The sequence below is a fragment of the Haemorhous mexicanus genome, chromosome 10, assembly GCF_027477595.1.
Source record: "Haemorhous mexicanus isolate bHaeMex1 chromosome 10, bHaeMex1.pri, whole genome shotgun sequence".
In the NCBI taxonomy this organism is placed as follows: domain Eukaryota; kingdom Metazoa; phylum Chordata; class Aves; order Passeriformes; family Fringillidae; genus Haemorhous; species Haemorhous mexicanus.
Window position 1 is genome coordinate 22,378,248 of NC_082350.1, and position 19,339 is coordinate 22,397,586.

A 19,339-nucleotide genomic window follows, 5' to 3' on the forward strand; every position below is an offset into this window, starting at 1 on the left:
CCATCCCTTTAGGCAGATTATAATGGTCTCAAAATGCTCGTTTTTGATTACTCTGAGTGGGAGCACACGAGGCAGACAAAGGAGTTTTGTGTGTACAGTCACACACGGCTCACACGGCTTTGGGGACATGTTGGGGACACATATTTTCCTCAGCGATGGTCTAACTCGCACCTAAGCACCTACACGGCACTCCGGCACTCGCAGCCGCCTCAGCCGCCCAAGATGGCGGCGGGGCGTGTGGGCTGAGGGGAGGCGGCGGCGCGCGGCGCCCCCTGGCGGCCGATGAGCGCCGCCTCCGCAGAGCCCTGAGCTCGCCCGCCCCCCGCCGGAGGGGGCGTGGCCAGCGCGCGCGAGTGGGCGGGCGCGGGAAGCGCCGCCGGCACGCGGTTCGGGGGAGGGGCTGGAAGGCTACGCCCCCCCGGGGGAAATGGCCGCGGGCCAATCAGCGACGGCGGAAGTGGGGGGGCGGGGCCGGACCGTGCGCGCGCTGCCCGCGCCGCCCCTTCCCGCCGGCCGCCGCAGTGGTGTCGGGCGCGAGTGCGCCGCGCCCGCCGCTCCCGCCCCGCTCCCGCCCCGCTCCCCCGGGACCGCCGCGACCGCAGCGACCCCCGGCACCCCCCGATCCTCCTCACAAGGTAACAGGAGCCGCGGGGACGGGAAGGGAGGGGGGCGAAGTAGGCCCGGGGGCGGGAGGCCGGGGGCCCGCGGCACGTGGCGGGTCCCGCCCGCCGCGCACGTGTGTTGGGCGGGGGAGCCCGGCCCGCGCTCCCCGCGGTGCGTGGTTGGGTCCGTGTCCGTCCCCCTCTCCCCCTCCGACCGCCGGGCTCTGAGCCGACCCTCTCGTTGTCGCGCAGCCCCCCCGCCGCCAGCCCTCCCCCTCGCACCGCCATGGCCGACGAGCTCGACTTCACCACGGGCGATGCCGGCGCCTCCTCCACCTACCCCATGCAGTGCTCGGCGCTGCGTAAGAACGGCTTCGTGGTGCTGAAGGGGCGTCCCTGCAAGATCGTGGAGATGTCCACTTCCAAGACCGGCAAGCACGGCCACGCCAAGGTGAGCTCTGGCGGCCCGGCTGCCGCACAGCCCGCAGTGTGCGCTCCTGCGGCTCCCGGCTGGCCGACAGGGAAGGGTGTAGCGTTTCATTTGGCTCCGTGTCCCGCCTTTGCCTTTCTCGCACGGTGTCTCATCACTCCAGAGCTGGCTCAAGGGGTTTCAGTCCCGTAAAGCGGGAAGGATTGAGGAGGGAGGGTTGGTTCTCCCAACTTTACTCGTTAACGCTTTAAAGTAAAAAAAAAAAAAAAAAAAAAAAGTCTTAACGCTCATAGGGACACAGTTTCTGTAGTGGGGTTAGAGTAAGTTCTGGAAGGGGGGCTGATGAAATCACTAGGGCGTGGTTGGGTTGTGCTGTCGCTGCCCACCAGAGCACTTCTGTGTCTGCCCGTGCCGGCAGAGTTTTACTATTGCAGTGTTAGAGCAGGAGTGCCCGTGCTGTGTTACATAATCCAGAGCTCGGCGGACACGGGTTACCCTGGCCCTGTTCTGCCGCCTTTGCCTCGCAGCTTCTTTCTTTATTCCAGCACTGAGGAGTGCCGTGTCCCAGCAGGGACATCCTCAGCCGCTGTCTGGGGCTGCAGCCTTGCTGCCCAAGCATTTGGTTCGTGCAGCTGTCCAGAGCTTGGAGCAAGGCTGAAATCCCCTTTCATTCATTCATTCATTCATTTAGCCATACTTTAGGGTGGGTGTATCAGAGTTTAGGGACAGATCTGTTACAAGCAGAGAGATTCGTAAGTTTCCACAACCTTGTGCAATATATGTAGGGGAGTAGAGTATTTGGGTTTGTCCAAGCTAGAGTAGACCAAGCTCTTCCTACGTTTTTCCTTTCTCTTTCCTATTTTTTTTATGGCTTGTTTTAGTAGATCCAAATTTCTTAAATACAAAAACAACTGTCAGAGGGAAAGGATGTGAAAAGAACTGGTTAAACTGGTCATCTAAGCTCTAGCTGCAGCAAGCAGTGCAGCTAGCATAAAGGGAGGTGGGAGCTGCTATGGTCTCTATGCATGACCACCTATTTTCCCTTTAACTGCCTGTTTCTTAGAACAGCTAGATCTTCAAATAAACATGTTCTTAACCACTGTGAACTCTTAACTTGCTGCTGTAAATCTACAGAAGGCAGTGGAAGATAACAGTGGCTGGTCTTGCTCTCATGAAGCGTTTCTGTAGTGTGCTGTGGAAGGGAGTGAGAGGCCCCCTCTTGATGTGAGGGATGTTTTCATACCACAAGCAAAGGGTTGAGGCACAATCTGGGATTGCACATGATCTCATAGAAAACTGAATAGAACCAGCAATACTGATGGCAATAACATCTTGCTTCTCTAGCACCAGCAGTAACTGAAGCAATTTTTCTACTCTTACAGGTCCATTTGGTTGGTATTGATATCTTCACTGGTAAAAAATATGAAGATATTTGCCCATCAACTCATAACATGGATGTCCCAAATATCAAGAGGAATGATTACCAGGTGAGTTAAGAGTCATATGAGGCTTTATAAAACTCTTACTACCACACACAAACTCTCTTCATCCCCAAATTTTCCTCTCAATAAAGTGCTGTTGTCAGAATTAATGGGACTTGCCTGTCTAGACATGACAAAGCTGAACTCATAGCATTTACTGACTTGCTAAAACTGCTGAAACTCACTGATGGAGAGAGAGCTCCTTAGTGCATAAACAGCCTCAGGTCAGAGTAGCAGTCTTTAAGCATGACAAGTAATAGACATAATTCATACCATGCTTTTTCTAGCTATTGTTATAAGGCCACTTCTGGATTCTTTGTGGTACTGGCATCCTTTAGAATATGGAGAGAGATTTTCCCTGCTGCAAGTTAATATTAGTTAAAGTAGAACCAAGATCTCACATAACTAAATTTGAATCCAAGCATAAATTGTTATTTATAGTTTCACTCTTACATGGGGTAGATGAATCACCAGAACAGTCCTAAATGGCATCTGAGGTGAATTCTAACTTGCCAAAGTTTTCTGCTCCTTATGGGGAAAGTGGTTTTAGGTGATATCCAAGAGTTTTGAAGTTCCTGAACTCTGCACTGAAATACATGTATGAAGGGGGCAACTTTTGTAATGCCTTCTGGTTGGTGAGCTCTTAAAAGCACAGTTCAGTTGAACTGTGAAACGTTTGCTATCTACTCATTTCATTGGGAATAGTTCTGGTCAGGAGCTGACACATCCCCATAATCTGGAAAGCTGCAATTGCTTGACAAAGGCCAAGTTCAGTGTTTAGCAAACAGTCTTAAGTGTTTTCAGGGCAGCTGATGCTGTTGAAACAAAGTGTGACCAGCCTGTCTTAGGGCTCAGATCTTCCAAGAAATTATTAGTGTTATCTTGGTGGTCTGTTGTTCTGGGATTCTAATTTTTTGGATTTACTGTTACGTGTTCCAAATTCCCCAGCCTGCTCTATGAAAATAGCTATTACTCTTAGCCCAGGCTTTTGGTTAGGCTGATAACAGCATTATAAAAGGGGACCAGGGCTTGGTGGATGTTCTCTAATCTATTAGTGCTTATAGTAAATGATAGTATCTCACTGTAGAGATGCAGGTAGAGAAGTGTATAGTTACACTGTTTGTGTTTTGTACACTTTATGCAAGCAGTGGTGTTGAGTGAATGAATGCCATTTCAGTTATTGTTTCTAATTCAGTGACGAAGAAAGCTGAATCACTGACCTGGAAGCAGTACGTTTCCTAAATCACACAGATGGGATTTCTAGTGTTTCACCTACTAGGAAGTAACCAGCAGAATTCTGTTGGTTCTTGATAGCAGAATGCCTTTTGCTACAGTTGCCCTAACTCAGCCCTCTGAACTTCTGTTAAAAATGGATTTAAATAAGGTTTTTAACTGTTACAGAGTACTAAAGAATTATTGTAACAGGTAGAGTTCACTGCCTTCATTAAGACACTATCTGCTGGTGAGTGCTGATGTTAAACTTCTGAAAATGAACTTCTCTTTGCAGCTGATAGGCATTCAGGATGGGTATCTCTCCCTGCTGACAGAAAGTGGTGAAGTTCGTGAGGATCTAAAGTTGCCAGAAGGGGATCTTGGCAAAGAAATAGAAGGAAAATTCAATGCCAATGAAGATGTGCAGGTAAGTAGGGAGGGTGGACAAGAACAGTTATGGTTAATCCTACTTGATACAACAAAGAAGTCTTACTCTGATGTGGACCACTTGTGTCTCTTTGTGAAGGGTGTGGGGATTGGTCCTTTGAGATGTAGGAGAACATTTGGACTGGAGCATTCAAAGGAGATGGGATAGATAATAAAATGTGAAAGTTTGTAACTTCTAGGAGCACTTCCTGTGGCCTGGGCCGGAGCTCACCTCTGTGTCTTCTCTTCCAGATATCTGTCATAAGTGCAATGAATGAAGAATGTGCTGTAGCCATAAAGCCTTGCAAGTAAAGAAGATCGCCAGGCTCGGGCAACTGCTCAGGTCTGGACAAACCACAGATCTATAAATTTGGTCCTTATTGTCACCAAAGCTCTGGCCTTCACAAGCAACCTCATTTCCTTTTTGAATTGTTAAAAAGCAGTGCTGGATTCTGGATTAGTGTTGCAGGCTAACTGGCAGTTTTCAAAATCACTGAGATTTTAATTCCTTAATTGTAACTATTTTAACATTCCTGTGGGTTTCAGCTATGGATCTAAGAAACCAATCAGGTGTTACTAGTGGATATATTTTTATTTGCTTGAGCAAAACAGTGTTTGTCTGTATGAACAGACAAAATACAGTATTCAGGGGCTTTTAGATAAGCTGGTAGGTATCTAGGATTATAAAGTGACCTAGAGCACAAATAGTATTTTTCTTGACATCTTTAGGTAGAACTGACAATAAAAGTAGCTTTTTTTTTTTTTTTTTCCTTTTTTTAAAGCTTAAGTACTTTGTGGATTGGGACTCTTGCAGAACTGTAGGTGCCAATCACAACTTTTAGACCAAGAAACTCAAGTGATCAGAAATGCCAGCTGGCTTGACCAAGCCCCAGTGGCCATGTGCAACTAAACTGTATTACCTCTGTTTTCTTCTTTGCCAACTTGTTGGCTTATTGTAACGATAAAATGGTTAAAAAAAAAAAAGCCTACCTGTGGTTTAGGCAGGCCTTTGGAATATTGAGTGGATAAGACATAGATAGGTCAAGGGGACACAAAGGTGAGAATGGATGTTAAAGCTATAGACTTTCACTCGAGGCCTTTGTCAGACTTGAAAAATAAAATAGAAAAATGCAGTTCAATTGCTTTCCTTTATTATATTTATCTTAAACTATAAAAGGGTGACAAAATCCATGGGAATCTGTTGCAGTGCTTCCAGCTTTAGGTTTTAACCTTCAGGTTCAGACCATATTTTTGTAGCACAGGGACCACACGTTTTTCAGAAAGTGGGACAAACTGTAGCATTGAGCCTAAACTAAATGCATGTGATTCTTTTTTTAAAAAAATAAAACTATTGTATTTTCAAAACATAAACTTGACAGACGATACTGAACAACCATGGCTTCACTTTAAAAGTAAATAACTTGCTACCTAGTTAGGGAAGCTGGCTCCTGTCCTGGGGAGTTCTGAGTCACAGCAACATGCATGCATGCCTCTGACTATTTAGTAGTTTAACAAGGCTTCACAGCAGTAGTTATGGAAGGATAATTAGCCAGCTCCTCTCAAAGGTGTTCAGCTTGAATTCTAAAACTTGGTGACTCTTCATGAGTGGGGAAACTTCCTTAGTCCCCAGCTCAGACCTCTCTTCACAGCTGATAAATTGTTTCATGAACTTGCCTTAATGCTCAGTGGCTGATGGAGGATGACACAGAAGCTGCCCCGGACAACACGCACAACTCACACTACTTGGCAGCCAGAGTTGGACTCCATGCTGCTCTTAACTGCTTAAAATGTTTTCAGCTTCATAGTTTGTACTCTCTAGTCCCCAAAGGGCTCGTGGCAACTGTCCTGAGCTGCCCTTGGCCATCCTGGGGCAGGGCTTAGCAAACCTTGGAGGTGTAATGCAGGTGGCAGAAGCATGCGTTGCCCACGGGCTTCCCACACCAGGGAGAGCAGTACCAGTGAAGGTAAAGACAGCAATAAATACACTCTGGTAATAAAGCACAGCTACCTGGGACACCTGGCTGAGGTAGGACCTGCCACACGCTCTTGCCTAGCACAAAACATGTTGCAGGTGAGCTCTATAAATAGCACCTTGACTGAAATGGCAAAGCTGCTTTTAAAAGAAGCTCTAGATTGAAATGCTTCCAGAATAGTTCTGAAGTGGTTGAGGAATAGTTCAGGCTAGTCTGCACTGTGCTCCTGTCTGCCTCTCCATCAAGCTGGTACCTGGAAGTCAGGCTTTGTTGGTTTTGGAGCTGACTGTAACCATTGCTGATGATGCTGGCAGCAAGCTGAACTGTGTGGTGTCACATGGGAGGTCACAGGTTGCTATGTCAAACTAATGCAAATTCTGTCACCACATTACAAATACTTCCAATATGCTTGAAAACTACAAGACTTGAATTTGCCCTTGCTCTGGTAGCGCTTTAGTCTATTTTCAGGTTCCTGTCTGTCCTCTAAAACCTTTTTGGAAGACAGGTTCTTGATGTCACTGGCCCACAATCTGAGCAGTTACTCAGACTAAGCTCTCTGGGACCAGGGCTGGTTTAACCCCTGTTCCTGCAAGTGGAGTCCTGGCCTGACTGGAGTTTTCAGGTACTACAGCAATCTGAAGAGAGAGGTTTCATGACCTCCAGCTTGCTGGAAGACCCCTCCTCAGGACTTCCAGACGTCCTTCTATTGCAACCTTCAGTTCTGCAAGATTTAAATGATTAAGTACTTCATTATAGGTTTGTTCTTATATACTTAGTTGTCTTCGTGAAGCACTTCAGACACCATGGAAGTGCAGAGCATCATGCATGAAGTTTCCCATAGGTACATAAGCATGTCTTAAAGCATAATCTCCAAGTTTCAGTAAGGTTAAAAGTTGCTTCTGAATTAAAACATGTATTGGAAGCATTTTTTTTTCCAAAGTAAGACGCTTCAGTTTCCTGTCAGAATCGTTGCAACAAACTTTGTGATCAGTAGTCCATAGAGATGTGTATTTTTAATATCCATAACCAAGTGCTTAGGGAAGTTCTCCTTTCATAGCTTTACTTTGAAACAGATCTTACCAGTGTATTTGTTCTGTATTACTGTCTTAACACTTAAATTGTGTCAAAACCATAAACTTCTTAGAGCTGATGGCAATTGCTTAGAGTGAAGCCTGTGAACACAGGGAGGTGGTGAGAGGTATTTCCACTCCAAATAGTGCATTTTTTATGGCTCCTGTTCATTGAGTTTCTCTTAGTACTTTACACAATTGGAAAGACTGCAGTGTTTCCTGCCTCAAATATTGGCAAATAATACTTTGAGAATTCAGTAGATCCTTCTAATTTTTGCTTATAATGGTGGTTTTTCAACTGGGCTCTTGCTGGTTGAGCCATGTTCTCAGGGCTGTTTTTTTTTTAAGCTGAAGTTCATTGTTTCTCTTGCAGGTTTTTCTAATCTGAAGTGTACCCAGAAAACGGTGCACGGTCTGTAGTTTCACAATACAGATAATTTTACATAATCTGTAAAGAAGTCAAGTTTGTTGACAGTTCTAACTCTTATGGTTACTGCAGGTCAGTCTCACAGAATTCAAAACTCAATAAATCCCACTTTTTTTTTTTCTTTTTGGTTGAGTAATTAGAACGTAGTTTGTTACAGTAGAACTAAACTTCAGGCTATAAAGAGACCTTGTTGAGGATATTTCAAGTATCCACGGGAATGTCACTGAAGGTGTGGATCTGGAGCGATCACAGCTCGGCTCGAGGTGGGCGGAGGCTCTCCTGCACCTGCACTGTGGCCCTGCAGTATTTGGCATCCGAGAGTGACTTGGTTTGTTGAACTCCAAGGAAATGTTTGCTGTGCTTTGCTGTATCGCAGACCCCTTTGTCCTGTGCTGTGTGTTGTAAGCAAACCTGGCTGCTGCTGCTCCCGGGGGCTCTCTCTGCTCCTGGGGCAAACCCGACCCTGTAACTGCGAGATCCGGGAACGGCGGCAGCTCCGGTGTCTGTTTGGGAAGCTCTGTTACTGTTCTCAACACCATGGAAACGATCAGGGGAAAGATTTGTACGTGTGTGTGTGTTTTGCTCCAGAAATAATAAAGGTGTCAGTGCTGTGGGGAGATGGTGTTCGTTCTAGTGACGGGAGCGCGGTGGGGCTGCCAGGGGGCTTCGCGGCCACTTCCAGGGGCGGGGGCCGGGCGGTTGCGGCTCTTGCGGGAGGAAGAGGAAGGCGTGCGGCCGCGTGCCCTCCCGCGGGAATAACACAAGGAAATTCCACAGGGGATTCCCTACCCCGGGCCGCCATCTTCCCGGGAGCGCCGGCGCCTCCCGGCGTGCCCCGCGCGCCGGCGCGGTGACGTCACCCCGCGAGTATAAAAGCGCGGCGTGGCCGAGTGCACTTCCTTTCTGCGGGAGCGGCGCGGCGGGAGCGATATGGCGCCGGTGAGAGCGGGAGGGAGGCGGCGGCAGCGGGGCCGGCCGGGGGAGCCCTGGGGCGGGTGAGGAGCCGGCTGCCGACCGGTGCCAGTGGGGCTTTCCCGAGAGGGTTTCGTGTAGGAGGCGGCCGGTTCGGGCCTGCTGCAGTGAGCCGCGCTGGCCGGGAGGAGGCGCTCCCGCCGCCATGTGCGTCCCCTTTGGGTCGGGAAGTTTTTTACGGCGCGGTTTGTTAATGGTGAGGAATTCTTTAATGTTCTAGCAAAAGGACCGAAAATCCAAAAAGTTAACCTGGAAGTTTTGCCTTGACCTGACCCATCCCGTGGAAGATGGAATCTTTGATTCCGGCAATTTTGTAAGTCGTGCTTTCGCTCATACTTGTGACGCATAGTATAATAAAAGTCTTAGTGCAGTAACTGAGTTACAGTTGAATAGCTACATTCTAAATGAGTTAAATCATCAACTGTGCTTTAAAATACTGTCATTAAAAAAAAAAAAAAAGGTTTTATAGCATACTTCCTTCCTTCCCATGAATAGAACTGTTTTAAATTAATTTCTGGTTGAGCACGGAGGGATTTTTTTTTTTTAATTACATGCTCTAAAATAGTTTTGCACTCTAAATACTTCTGCCAGGTTTTTAATGTTGCTTCCTGACTAGGGTCCCTTCCCTAGTTCATACCTAGGGTGCCATTCCCTAGTGTTCTATTTCTTTAATGTTGAAACAGGAACAGTTCTTAAAGGAGAAGGTTAAGGTCAATGGGAAAACTGGAAACTTGGGCAACACCGTTCACATTGAACGTCTGAAGAACAAGATCACAGTGACGTCAGAGAAGCAGTTTTCTAAAAGGTTGGCATGTGTTTCATTCTGTTGTATTTGTGGGGTTTGAACTGTGGGTTGTTGGATGTAAAACCAGAGTAATTTAGCTTGGAAGGGATCCTCATAATCATCAAGTCCAGCCATAAAGCTGACACTGCTAAATCCACCACTAATCCACGTCCCATAAACACACATTAATATTCAGCTCTTGCCTGCAAAATGACTCCCAATTAGTGCACTTCTGATACTTGAAGAGGTGTTAACTCTAACCTTCATAGCACTTGTAAATATTAGTGAAACATGTAATTGAAACAGATTTATTATATCAGATATTTAAAAATCACTTTTTAAAACTCAAGGTTTGATTGCTAATTAATGTTGACTCTAAGCATATTAATAGAGATTCTTTATATAGGTCCTTGGCAGTGTATCAGTGGAAGATGGACCTTTAAAATAACACTGAATTAATATAGTGGGTGGCTGTTTGATTATTTAATTGGTTGTATTATAACGAATGTGTGCTTGATGTGGGTTGTTGCAAACAAACCCTTCGAGCTTTAAACTGTTGAGTTGGTTAGGACAAACAAGAGTTGAGTGCACTGATGAGAGGTACACATCCTTCCCTGCATCCTCCTTTTGTTTGCTAATACAGGTGCAGCAGAATCTGTTATGTTAGACCAAGGTTTAGAACCAGTTACCAGTGATTTCTGGCTACTGGCATTTTGCCATGTAGTCCAATGAATAATAAATTCCTGCAAAAATATGCTTTTTTGCCTGTTATAGGTGAAATTTTTCTATTTCTGGGTCTAATTATGGTGGTACTGCCCTGCCCAAGACATCGTCTGGGGTGGAGTGCAGACAGCAGCTGTGGGTATCCAGTGAGAAGCTTCTGAGGTGAAATTCTTGCTTTTCAGGTACCTGAAATACCTCACCAAAAAGTACCTGAAGAAGAACAACCTGCGGGACTGGCTGCGCGTGGTGGCGTCCGACAAGGAGACGTACGAGCTGCGCTACTTCCAGATCAGCCAGGACGAGGAGGGCTCCGAGTCCGAGGAGTAACCCGGCTTCATGCTCACTGCAGAGTACAAAAGACTACAACATCTATTTATAAGAACACTTTAACTTATTGGTGAATAAATGTTTTGTACCCTGTTGGACAGAGCATGGTTGGTTTTCTGGTGTTTTTCTGAAGTTCTGCTTAGAAAACAGCGCGGGAGTTGTTTGGTTTGCAGTTTTCCTTCCACTGCCAGGAATCAGCTGTTCAGCTGGCATCAGTGAAAGTCCCAGTAATAAAAAACTGAGCCCTTTGCCCAGTACATGTGTAGGACAGTTAAATCAATTTTTAATCATACTGGTACAAATAATTCTCGACCTTGTGACTGGAAGTACGAGCTCCTGTGAATTTATGTGAAGATAATGGCAAAATATTTAATACAAGTTTACTCCTAGTTACTTAAGTTCAAAAATAAGCCTGCAGATGGTAAATATTTTTTTTCTGTGTGATTTACCTCATTCCCTAATTGGTTCTGGGATTCCTTTGTGTAACCACAAGTCAAACTGGAGGACAACAAAGATTTCATAAGTTTATATTAGATGGATAAATAAGGAGGTGGAGACAAACCTGATAACCAGCTAAAACATCTTAAAGGACTGAAATGTCCTTCAATATTGACAGTGCCCAAATTCCATAAAATCTATACAGATGTTTCTCTTTCTATGGTGTATTTTACAGCTCTTGCATATGGCTTCTGGGATTATTTCTTTAAAACAGGTATTTCTCTAGTACAGGTGGGGAGTTCTTCACTGAAATAATTCCATAACTATGAACTAGTTCTTCATATAATATGAAGAGAGGTTTGTGTTTTCATTATGAAAAAAGTATTTGTGAGACAGCACTTGCAGTAACTGGCATTTCAGTGCCATGTAGCGTCCTGTGTATGTGATTAATTAGAATATTTACTCAGGTTCCAGTGTGCTGGTGAACTCTGGAATAAGCAATGCCATATTTGTTCAATATCATAAACCAGGGATACATCTAGACTGTGATACTGAACTCTGTGCTTGAGCAAGTCTGGTAGTTGAGGCTGAAGTGTGCCCAATAAATTGTTTGATCTCTTTTTTAAATTATATCAGCATTGTTTTTGCTGGCAAACCTCTCAGAGGGAATTTAGAGACTTGACAAAGCACAAAACAATGCATTACAATCAAATGATAGCCACTTTTGTTACCTAAATCTACATGAGAATTACAGAAGGGGAAATGAATTTTGTTGACAGGCTTTTGGGTATCATTTGTCATTTTCCAATGTTCTTGGGCAGCTGTTCCTGGAGAAGGGAGCAGGCAGTGGTGAAGCAGCAATTAAGGGTGGTTTTCTTCTTTTTCTGAAAATCCCAAAGATCACTAATACTGTTACAAAACATTTACAGGACCAGTAATTAATGCTGTGTTGAACAAGCCACGTTTTTCATGGTAAAGCTGCAAGTATTTCTAAAACTCACCTGTTTCCTTTGCTGCAGGAAGTTAAGCAAAGGGCCTGACTTTACAGTTCCATTTCAAAACCCAGTCCCACCTGGTGTTTCAGAGCTGTGCTTTTACATGCCAACATATCCTTTACACCACACTGACACAACAAACCTGTTGTGATTAAATGGAACAAGCACCAACAAAAATCGGAGCTAATGGGATCATGCTGCCTTGTTATCCTTCCTTTCAAAGCAGGCTGGCAGCCACGTGTGTGGTTGTACAGCCTAGCAGACACAGATTGTCACCAGTCAGAGGAAAAGAAGGCCTGGGATTGCAAGAAAAAGAAACTTATTTCAGAGCTGGGTTTGGAGGAAAACCACCAAAGTGCTCCTGCAGGTTTCTATTGCTCCTTAAGTTTAATTGCAGTGAGGATGGAGGGCAGGAATTCCTTTTCCCAATGCTTGAAAATGTTAAACTTTGAAAAAGCAAAATTCTGATAACAACTGTGGATCTAGAGTACTTAATAAATTGAGTAAAATTTTCCTTTAGATCCAGCCAGGCATTTTTGTTTTGTCCCTGTGTTGCTGCCCAAGCTCCCCTGGGCATACCCAGAGCTTCCCTTCCTGAGTGTGGGTGCTTTTACAGCTCTTCTGCAGGTAGGACTTTTATCAGGTCATGGTGCATGTATGTGTTAGGCATAGAAACTACAAAAGAGGGTTTGAAATATAAATGGAGCTTTTGCAATATTATTATTAAATGTTTAATGGGGAAAATAGCTGGACTCTACAGATGAGACTCCAAGCAACACCTCAGAGAAATGGTGGTTCTTCCATAATTTCGTGTGTTTTTGCAGCTGAAGTGGCCAGGTGTGATGCAGGTGGCAGGCAGGAAACAAAGCCTGCTCTTGTTCAAATGTAAATTTATGCAAATTACCCAGATTCGAGTTGAAGCAAGGTTTTTTAAAAGCCAGAGGTCAGTGTTTCTGTGATTTTAGGCAGGCAGTAACTCAGCCAGGTGCTTGCTTTGCCAATTGTTTCTTTCCACCAGAATCTGCTGTAAAGTCACAGGTTTTTTCACATTTGTTTTGAAAGTTAAAAGATCCCAAACAGCTTGATCACACACAGGACTGACTGTTGGAATTTTCCATGTTTAGTGCTGGACAAGAGCCCAGAAAAGCCCTGCTCTTTAGAGGGCTGGGCTCTCCTCAGAGCAGCAGGGATGTGCTCCTGTGTCAGCCACGGGATGAAACTGTTGCCACAAATAATGCACCCCCAGCATGGAGACTGCACAGGTGACAGCAGTGGCTGCCACGCTTGGCAGCCACAGAAACACCCCAGTCCCAGATGATGCTCAGGTTGTTCTAGGATTTCCAGAAGTGCTAAGTACAAAATCCAGCAGGAGTGAGTGCTCCAGGAGCACCACTTTGCCTCCACCCAGCTGAGGGCCCTAGTCCATCAAGAGATTTAATTTGGGAAGAGGAATAATCATTGCATGTCAAGTCTTAACTTCTTTTTGGGTTGGGATTAAATGCACAAGACAGTATTTCTTGTTGGGACTCAGATGTTAGTTCTTATCCATGTCACAGTCTCACAAACCCTGAGTTCTACAGCACTTCAACAAACCAGAAATGGAGCCCCATCTCTCTCTCTACAAGGCCTTTTAAGGATGAACTGTCCAATTAAGAAATGACACCTAAATTCTTTTTACTTTTAACCCAATAACCAACCAACCGTGGCCCACAATGTGGACTTTTTGTCCAATTACACAAAACCACCCAAACCCATGGAGAAGAAGGAGAAGAAGAAGGTGAAGAAGAAGGACCAGCCTCTGCCATAAAACCTCCATTTTGCTTTATATATATTACTATATTCTACAACCCTTAAGTTTTCCACCCTGTGAAATCACACGCTTCAATTCAAACTCCACACCCACAATCCCAGTTCCATCACTCCATTTTGGAAGCCTTCTCCATGGCCTCAGGGCAATGCAGTGTTCTCTTGGGGGTCAGTGCCTGTCAGCACAGAAAATCCAAAATTCTCATTAACCAGGGCTCCAACAATTACAAAGCACCAATTGCACTGTTAGCACAGCAGATGGGCCAGGGCCAGCACCTGCCAGCTCAGGGCTCAGCAGGGCAATGGCACCATAACTCTTACAAGGCTTTAATACAGCCGAGATACTTACAAAAATACATTTTATAAATATGTGTAAATAAAATATCAGGTATATTCTTCCCTTTTTAATAGTTTTTCCCTTCATTTCTCAAAAAGTGGTTTGGCTGCTGTCTTCCAAATAAAATCAGTTTATGAGAGACATCCCACACATGTGAAATTCTGATGTCTGTCAAATAAGAAGAAACAGATTTTAAGCACAAGTGGCTGTTGCCAGAGCAGCAGTAGCAGCACCACATAGACTATTTATGTGTGAGCATACAGAGATATTATTTTTCTGCACCACCAGTCTTTTATCACTTTTGCTGCAGCAAAACTCTCGCTGTCTTCCATTAAAAAAAGAGCAACAAACCCCAAGAGATTTCACCAATTTTAAGCATCACTAATAAAGTTACTTCTAATGTATCTGCATGCTTTCTGTCTGCTGGCCCCCCTGGCCAATAACCCCATCAGAAAACAGCTTCATTAAATCTCCAGAAATAGTAAGATCAGAAATAAAGAGGTAAATAATAGCAGGAAATAGCTGAAAATGTGTTGTTTACAATATACTCAGCATGTGGCAGGTATTAAAAGAGGTGCAGACTCAACATTGTCACATAATATCAGCACAAAGTAATTAGAAACAGAGAGGCCCATGGAAAAATAAATACTCAATAATAGCTTGTATGTACCCAGCAGCAGGAAATGAGGCTCAGGAGTGGAGGGATCTGATTACACCAAATATAGACAAAAATAAGGAACAATTCTTGTTTCTTTTTACAGGCAAAGATAAAGCAAAGGCTTCTTATTGGGCAGATCAGAAGGAATCAAGTTACCTCCTCATCATAATATAATATTTACATATACTCTACATAGGTATCTATTTTATTTATCCATTATTTATTGGAGGGCTCTGGGGCCTGGCAGGGATTCCTGTCAGCCCCATCCTACTGCAGCAACTAAATCCACCCAGTGAATGCATCCTGCTGCCTCTGACTGCTGCCCTGCAGACTCAGGAATAGCTGAATTCCTGTGGGGTGTGCATTTTTGGCAGGGTGCTGGCATGAAGCCCCTCTTGGGCTTGCCTTGGCACTGTGGCTGCTATTTGAGCCCTAGCTCCTGCTGGAGCAGTGCTGGCTGGGGAGAGTGGCCTGGGATAACTGGGACAAGAACGTGCCCCAAATTGGATGCAGCTGGATCTGGGGAAGTCCTCATGGAGGAGATTGAGGGAGTGATTCCAATGAGGGGTTCTGTGACCACTCTGAGCCTGGAAACTGCCCTGAGCAGCATTTTGTACCTGAATCCCTTTGGTCTGGCCATAAATAAACACAGCACTTAGGAGCCAACAGCCAGGAAAGATTTTCCATTGCTGTCCATCCCTTCTGGATTTAAATGAGAAATTAAGAGAGAAATGCTCTAATAGTTCAGTAATTTCAAATTTCTTTTTTAAAAATTAAATAGCTTGACATATCAAGGCAGTTCATCCCAAGAAGAATTAAAGCATGATTTAAGCCTCACATTTGTTAAATGGCTTTTGCTGTGAGGCTGGGGGTTTAGCAGGGATTTTAAATGGGAACGTGGGACAACAGGATTTTTTTTGCAGTGGGCACTGGGTCTCAATCACCACACTGATGTTTCCTGCACTCCAACAGGGTGCTCTGAGCCTGGCCTCCAGGTGCCAAAGCCCACAACAGCATCAGCAGCATCTTAATCACTGGCACAAGGGGCAGGGAGAGGACAGAAGGCACTGAAAAATAAACACAGCAAAGTGCACAAACAGCAGAATTGAAAGCAAATAGCTAAAACTCTTCCGTTTGATGCAGAAGAGTAAAATGCTTCTGGGACTTGTGCTGCCACTGAGTTGGGTTGGAGAGACCCCAGTTATCCCCCACTTCTCATCCAGGACAGATAAGGGAGTGTTCAGCCACCCCTGTTGCCAACCTGATAACATTTCCAACAAAACTGCATTCATCAGTCTTCCTCCTTCCAGCTCATTTAGAAATTACTTACTGCTGGCAGATAAGGGTCCTGAGATAGGGGTAGTTTTGCTGACACAACAGGCTGGGAGCTGTAAAGCCTCAGTGCTTCTGCCCCAGCAGCTGTTTCAGGGTCCTCCCTCCTGCCCCAGCCATGCTGAGACCCCCAGAGGGATAAGACCCTCCCCATGGCCCCAGCTGCAGTGGGGGCTGCCAGGAGTCACTTGCAGAGCCTGTGGGGCAGCAAGGAGCAGCTGAACTGGGGTGAGGAGCCTGGAGCCCAAAGCAGGATGAACAGTCTCTCCCCTTAAAATGTGTAATTCCCAGGGAAAGTGCCTCTCAGGGACAGGGATCACGGCAGCAGGTGCTGACAGTGTTGCCCCCCATCTGAGCTTGCACTGAGTACCCAAGTTCCAAACTCCATTAGGATCCCTCCATAATTACACACTGCAGCCATAGAAGTATTTGGTGAGTATCTCAGTGAGTATTTGGTGTCAATCCTGAGCACCAGGGACTGGGATGAGCTGGATGGGCCTTGGAGGTTAGCAGGGAGAGGAAATCTGCTTATTCTCACCTTTCTGACCTTCACATCCACCCTGGAAAGCTCAGGAGGGCTCTTTTCCTCTCTCCCCAAACATAACAAAGAGACACGAAGCAACCAATGTTTTTGCAGGCACAGAATTATCTGTTGGGAGAACAAAGTGCAGAGATTGTGACATAAAGCTGCAACTTTCCTGCTCACCTTTAGCAGAGAGCCTGTTTCCCACATCAGACCCCCCCCCCACAAAAAAAAAATCAAAGCCCATTAAACCAGAAACCCGGGAAAACTCTGGGCTTCTGTTCCACTATATTTTGGGGATTTTGTTTGTCAGTACCAGTGGCAGGAGTGTCTCCCTGCCCAGCTCTGAAGCTCTGTGCCAGGGTGGGATTGCTGGACCCAGTGCAGAAAGGGCATTCTGCTGCTGTACACAAGACCCCTGGGAGGTTTTTGCTTGTAGGTCAAGAAGCTGCTGCTGTTGCTTGCCTGATTCCTCTGGGTGTTTTGTATTGCACACAGCCAAGTAAAAAGCATTATGATTATAAGAGTGTTTATGTGTGCTGTCCTGAGCTTTGCTAAGCCCCAGAAGCAGCTGGGATGCCCAATTCCCTTTAAAACAAATGGCACTCCTGTGCCAGACCTTTCAAGATAGTTTTACAAATAGACCTTAGAGATATGAGCTCAAAAAATGAATCTTCCAGGGTGGCTACATCCAGCACTGTAACTCAGAGATATGAGTCAGAATCAGTGCTGACATTAGGCCAGATTGGACTGACAGAGTGAACACAGGGTGCAATCAAAGTCCTTCCCAGTTTGCCCATTTTTGACAGTCCTGTTTGCAGGGAAATGCCTTGCTGGAACCCAAGGCTGCTGCAACATCATATCAACCTTGGTCTGGGCTGCCAATGGAGCAAGGTGGTGGTGAACTGCTCACAAGCACCCCATGAGCTCTTGCTGAAGTACTGGAGGGAAAAATACCCAAACAATGCACGTGGAGAGCTGCACTGGGCAATCCACACGAGGCAGCAAGGACTGTTCACTCATTATTTACCCAATACTTGGGACAGGTCTGTGGTTTATTCTTTTAATTTGAAATTCGCTGCACGAGTGTTTATCTGGACTTGGAAGCAGAGGTTAAGCAATGCTGCACTGATTTTTCATAAAGCTTCCCCAGGGTGTGACAGGGTATCAGATCCATTGCTCATGTCAGGGGGTGATAGCAGGAGAGCTCGCTTCCAAAATGGAAATACAGCAGCAAACTCCATCTCAGCTGCACAGGGGAAAGATCCAGGCAGAAGATCATATTTTGCCCCAAAGAGCTGCAGCCATGCTCTGCCCAGGACCTCCCACTGCAGGCAGGACATGACCCAGCTCCAGCCTGGGTGGGCAGCAGCAGCCAGGGGCTGATGGTCCAGGCTGGATTGTGTGAATCAGGATTATTTTGTGTTCTATCACACAGTCTGGAAAATAAATGGAAATCTGATTTGAGTAATTAAAAGTTCTGAGGTGAGTTCAGGATTATGGAAAAGAGCTGCTTGCCCAGCTGGTGCACAATTCAGCTGCATTCATTATCCATAACCAATTTTACAAATTTTACATTTCCCTGGGTATTTTTCTCAATGAACTTCAAGAATCAACATGTTGGCATGCTCATGCACATCCACATCCACTTGTACTTTCAGATTCCTCCTTGGCTCTTCCTTCTAAGGCAGTGCATTAATGTCACCATTTAGGTACTATTTACAATATCCTGAAGACCAAAAATTGAAGCTGAAATGCTTGAAGGCCCTACTATCAATACAACCACACTGTGATTCACTGCAGATGCAAAATAGCAACCAAATAGGCAAGGGAGAAGCAGAGCTGGGATGCAAGTCAGCATCCACATCATGGGATGTGGGTCTGTTGGCTGTGACAGCCCTGGCTGACACAGGCAGAACCACAACTACCTCATGCCAAGCCTCTAAAGATATGGAACCATCTGGAAGAGATGAGATATAGGAAAGCTAGATCCCAAGTGACATTTTAAACTTGTAGTCTAGATCTGAGAAAAGTGCTGAGAACAGGCTGATGGGATGCTCCAAATCATTTGCTGAAGTAGCTGCCCAAAATGATTAATTTATATGAAAGTGCACACTAGCACAGCCCAGAAGCAAACAATGGATTTCCAGGAACAAGAGTTGAGGGTAATTGTTGCCAGACTAGTTCTTGGTTGATTAGCCAAAAGAGAAACATTCTTTAGAAACTCCTTGATTTGGGTGAAATGTTTGCCAGGTCTGGGAGATTTCCTCTCTCATATCTGTTTCCATTAGCAGTTTCTCTCACTGGCTGGAAATGAGTTTCCTAAAATTTTAAGGACCCAGCAGACATGGAACTGAAGGTGACTCCTGGGAGCAAAGAGGAGAAAAGGAAAGAATTGTGACCCAGAGAGGCTGCTCTGACTCCAGCTACATCCTGGCCATCTGCTAGACTCAAACACCCAGCCAGAATAATGCACAGGGATTTTGCTGTCCTGTCTGGCAGACTGAATGCCTTGAAAAAGCCACAATCAGGTCACACCAGTTCTGTTTGCCACCTCTCCAGCACAGAGCTGCTGACATTCTGTGCCAGCTGCTGCCCAAAGGGGAGCACAGATGCCAGAAGATGCTTCATCACCTGCTGAGGCAGTTTTTGCATCCCTGCTGTTTGTTCACAGCCCCAGGACCAACAGAGTGTCCCATGACAGTGACAACAAGCAGCCCTGGCTGGTGGGCAGCAGCCTGGAGGGCAGCACTCGTTGGCTTTGCTGAGGACAAATTCTTGTCTCTCCCCACCCCAAAGAGGTGCTGGGGCTTCCTCACATGG

At 45.6% G+C, this 19,339-nt stretch overlaps 2 protein-coding genes and 1 long non-coding RNA gene across 3 annotated transcripts in view; 2 read left to right on the top strand and 1 right to left on the bottom strand.

Moving 5' to 3' along the window:
* Nucleotides 1-503: 503 nt before the first annotated feature.
* On the top strand, nt 504-8,238 carry EIF5A2 (eukaryotic translation initiation factor 5A2). Its single transcript, XM_059855781.1, has 5 exons — nt 504-635; nt 855-1,053; nt 2,415-2,519; nt 4,021-4,152; nt 4,404-8,238. The coding sequence occupies exons 2-5, from the start codon at nt 889-891 to the stop codon at nt 4,461-4,463; spliced, it is 462 nt and encodes a 153-aa protein (XP_059711764.1). The 5' UTR covers nt 504-635; nt 855-888; the 3' UTR covers nt 4,464-8,238.
* Nucleotides 8,239-8,410: 172 nt separating this feature from the next.
* On the top strand, nt 8,411-10,530 carry RPL22L1 (ribosomal protein L22 like 1). Its single transcript, XM_059855782.1, has 4 exons — nt 8,411-8,560; nt 8,814-8,906; nt 9,277-9,398; nt 10,283-10,530. Exons 1-4 carry the CDS (start codon nt 8,552-8,554, stop codon nt 10,425-10,427), a joined length of 369 nt encoding a protein of 122 aa, XP_059711765.1. The 5' UTR covers nt 8,411-8,551; the 3' UTR covers nt 10,428-10,530.
* A 5,884-nt stretch (nt 10,531-16,414) lies between these two features.
* LOC132331481 (uncharacterized) overlaps nt 16,415-19,339 on the bottom strand; it is a 31,186-nt gene continuing 28,261 nt past the window's right edge. Inside the window, exon 3 of the long non-coding RNA XR_009487601.1 lies at nt 16,415-16,642. This is a non-coding gene — a long non-coding RNA (uncharacterized LOC132331481). The remainder of the gene's footprint in view (nt 16,643-19,339) is intronic.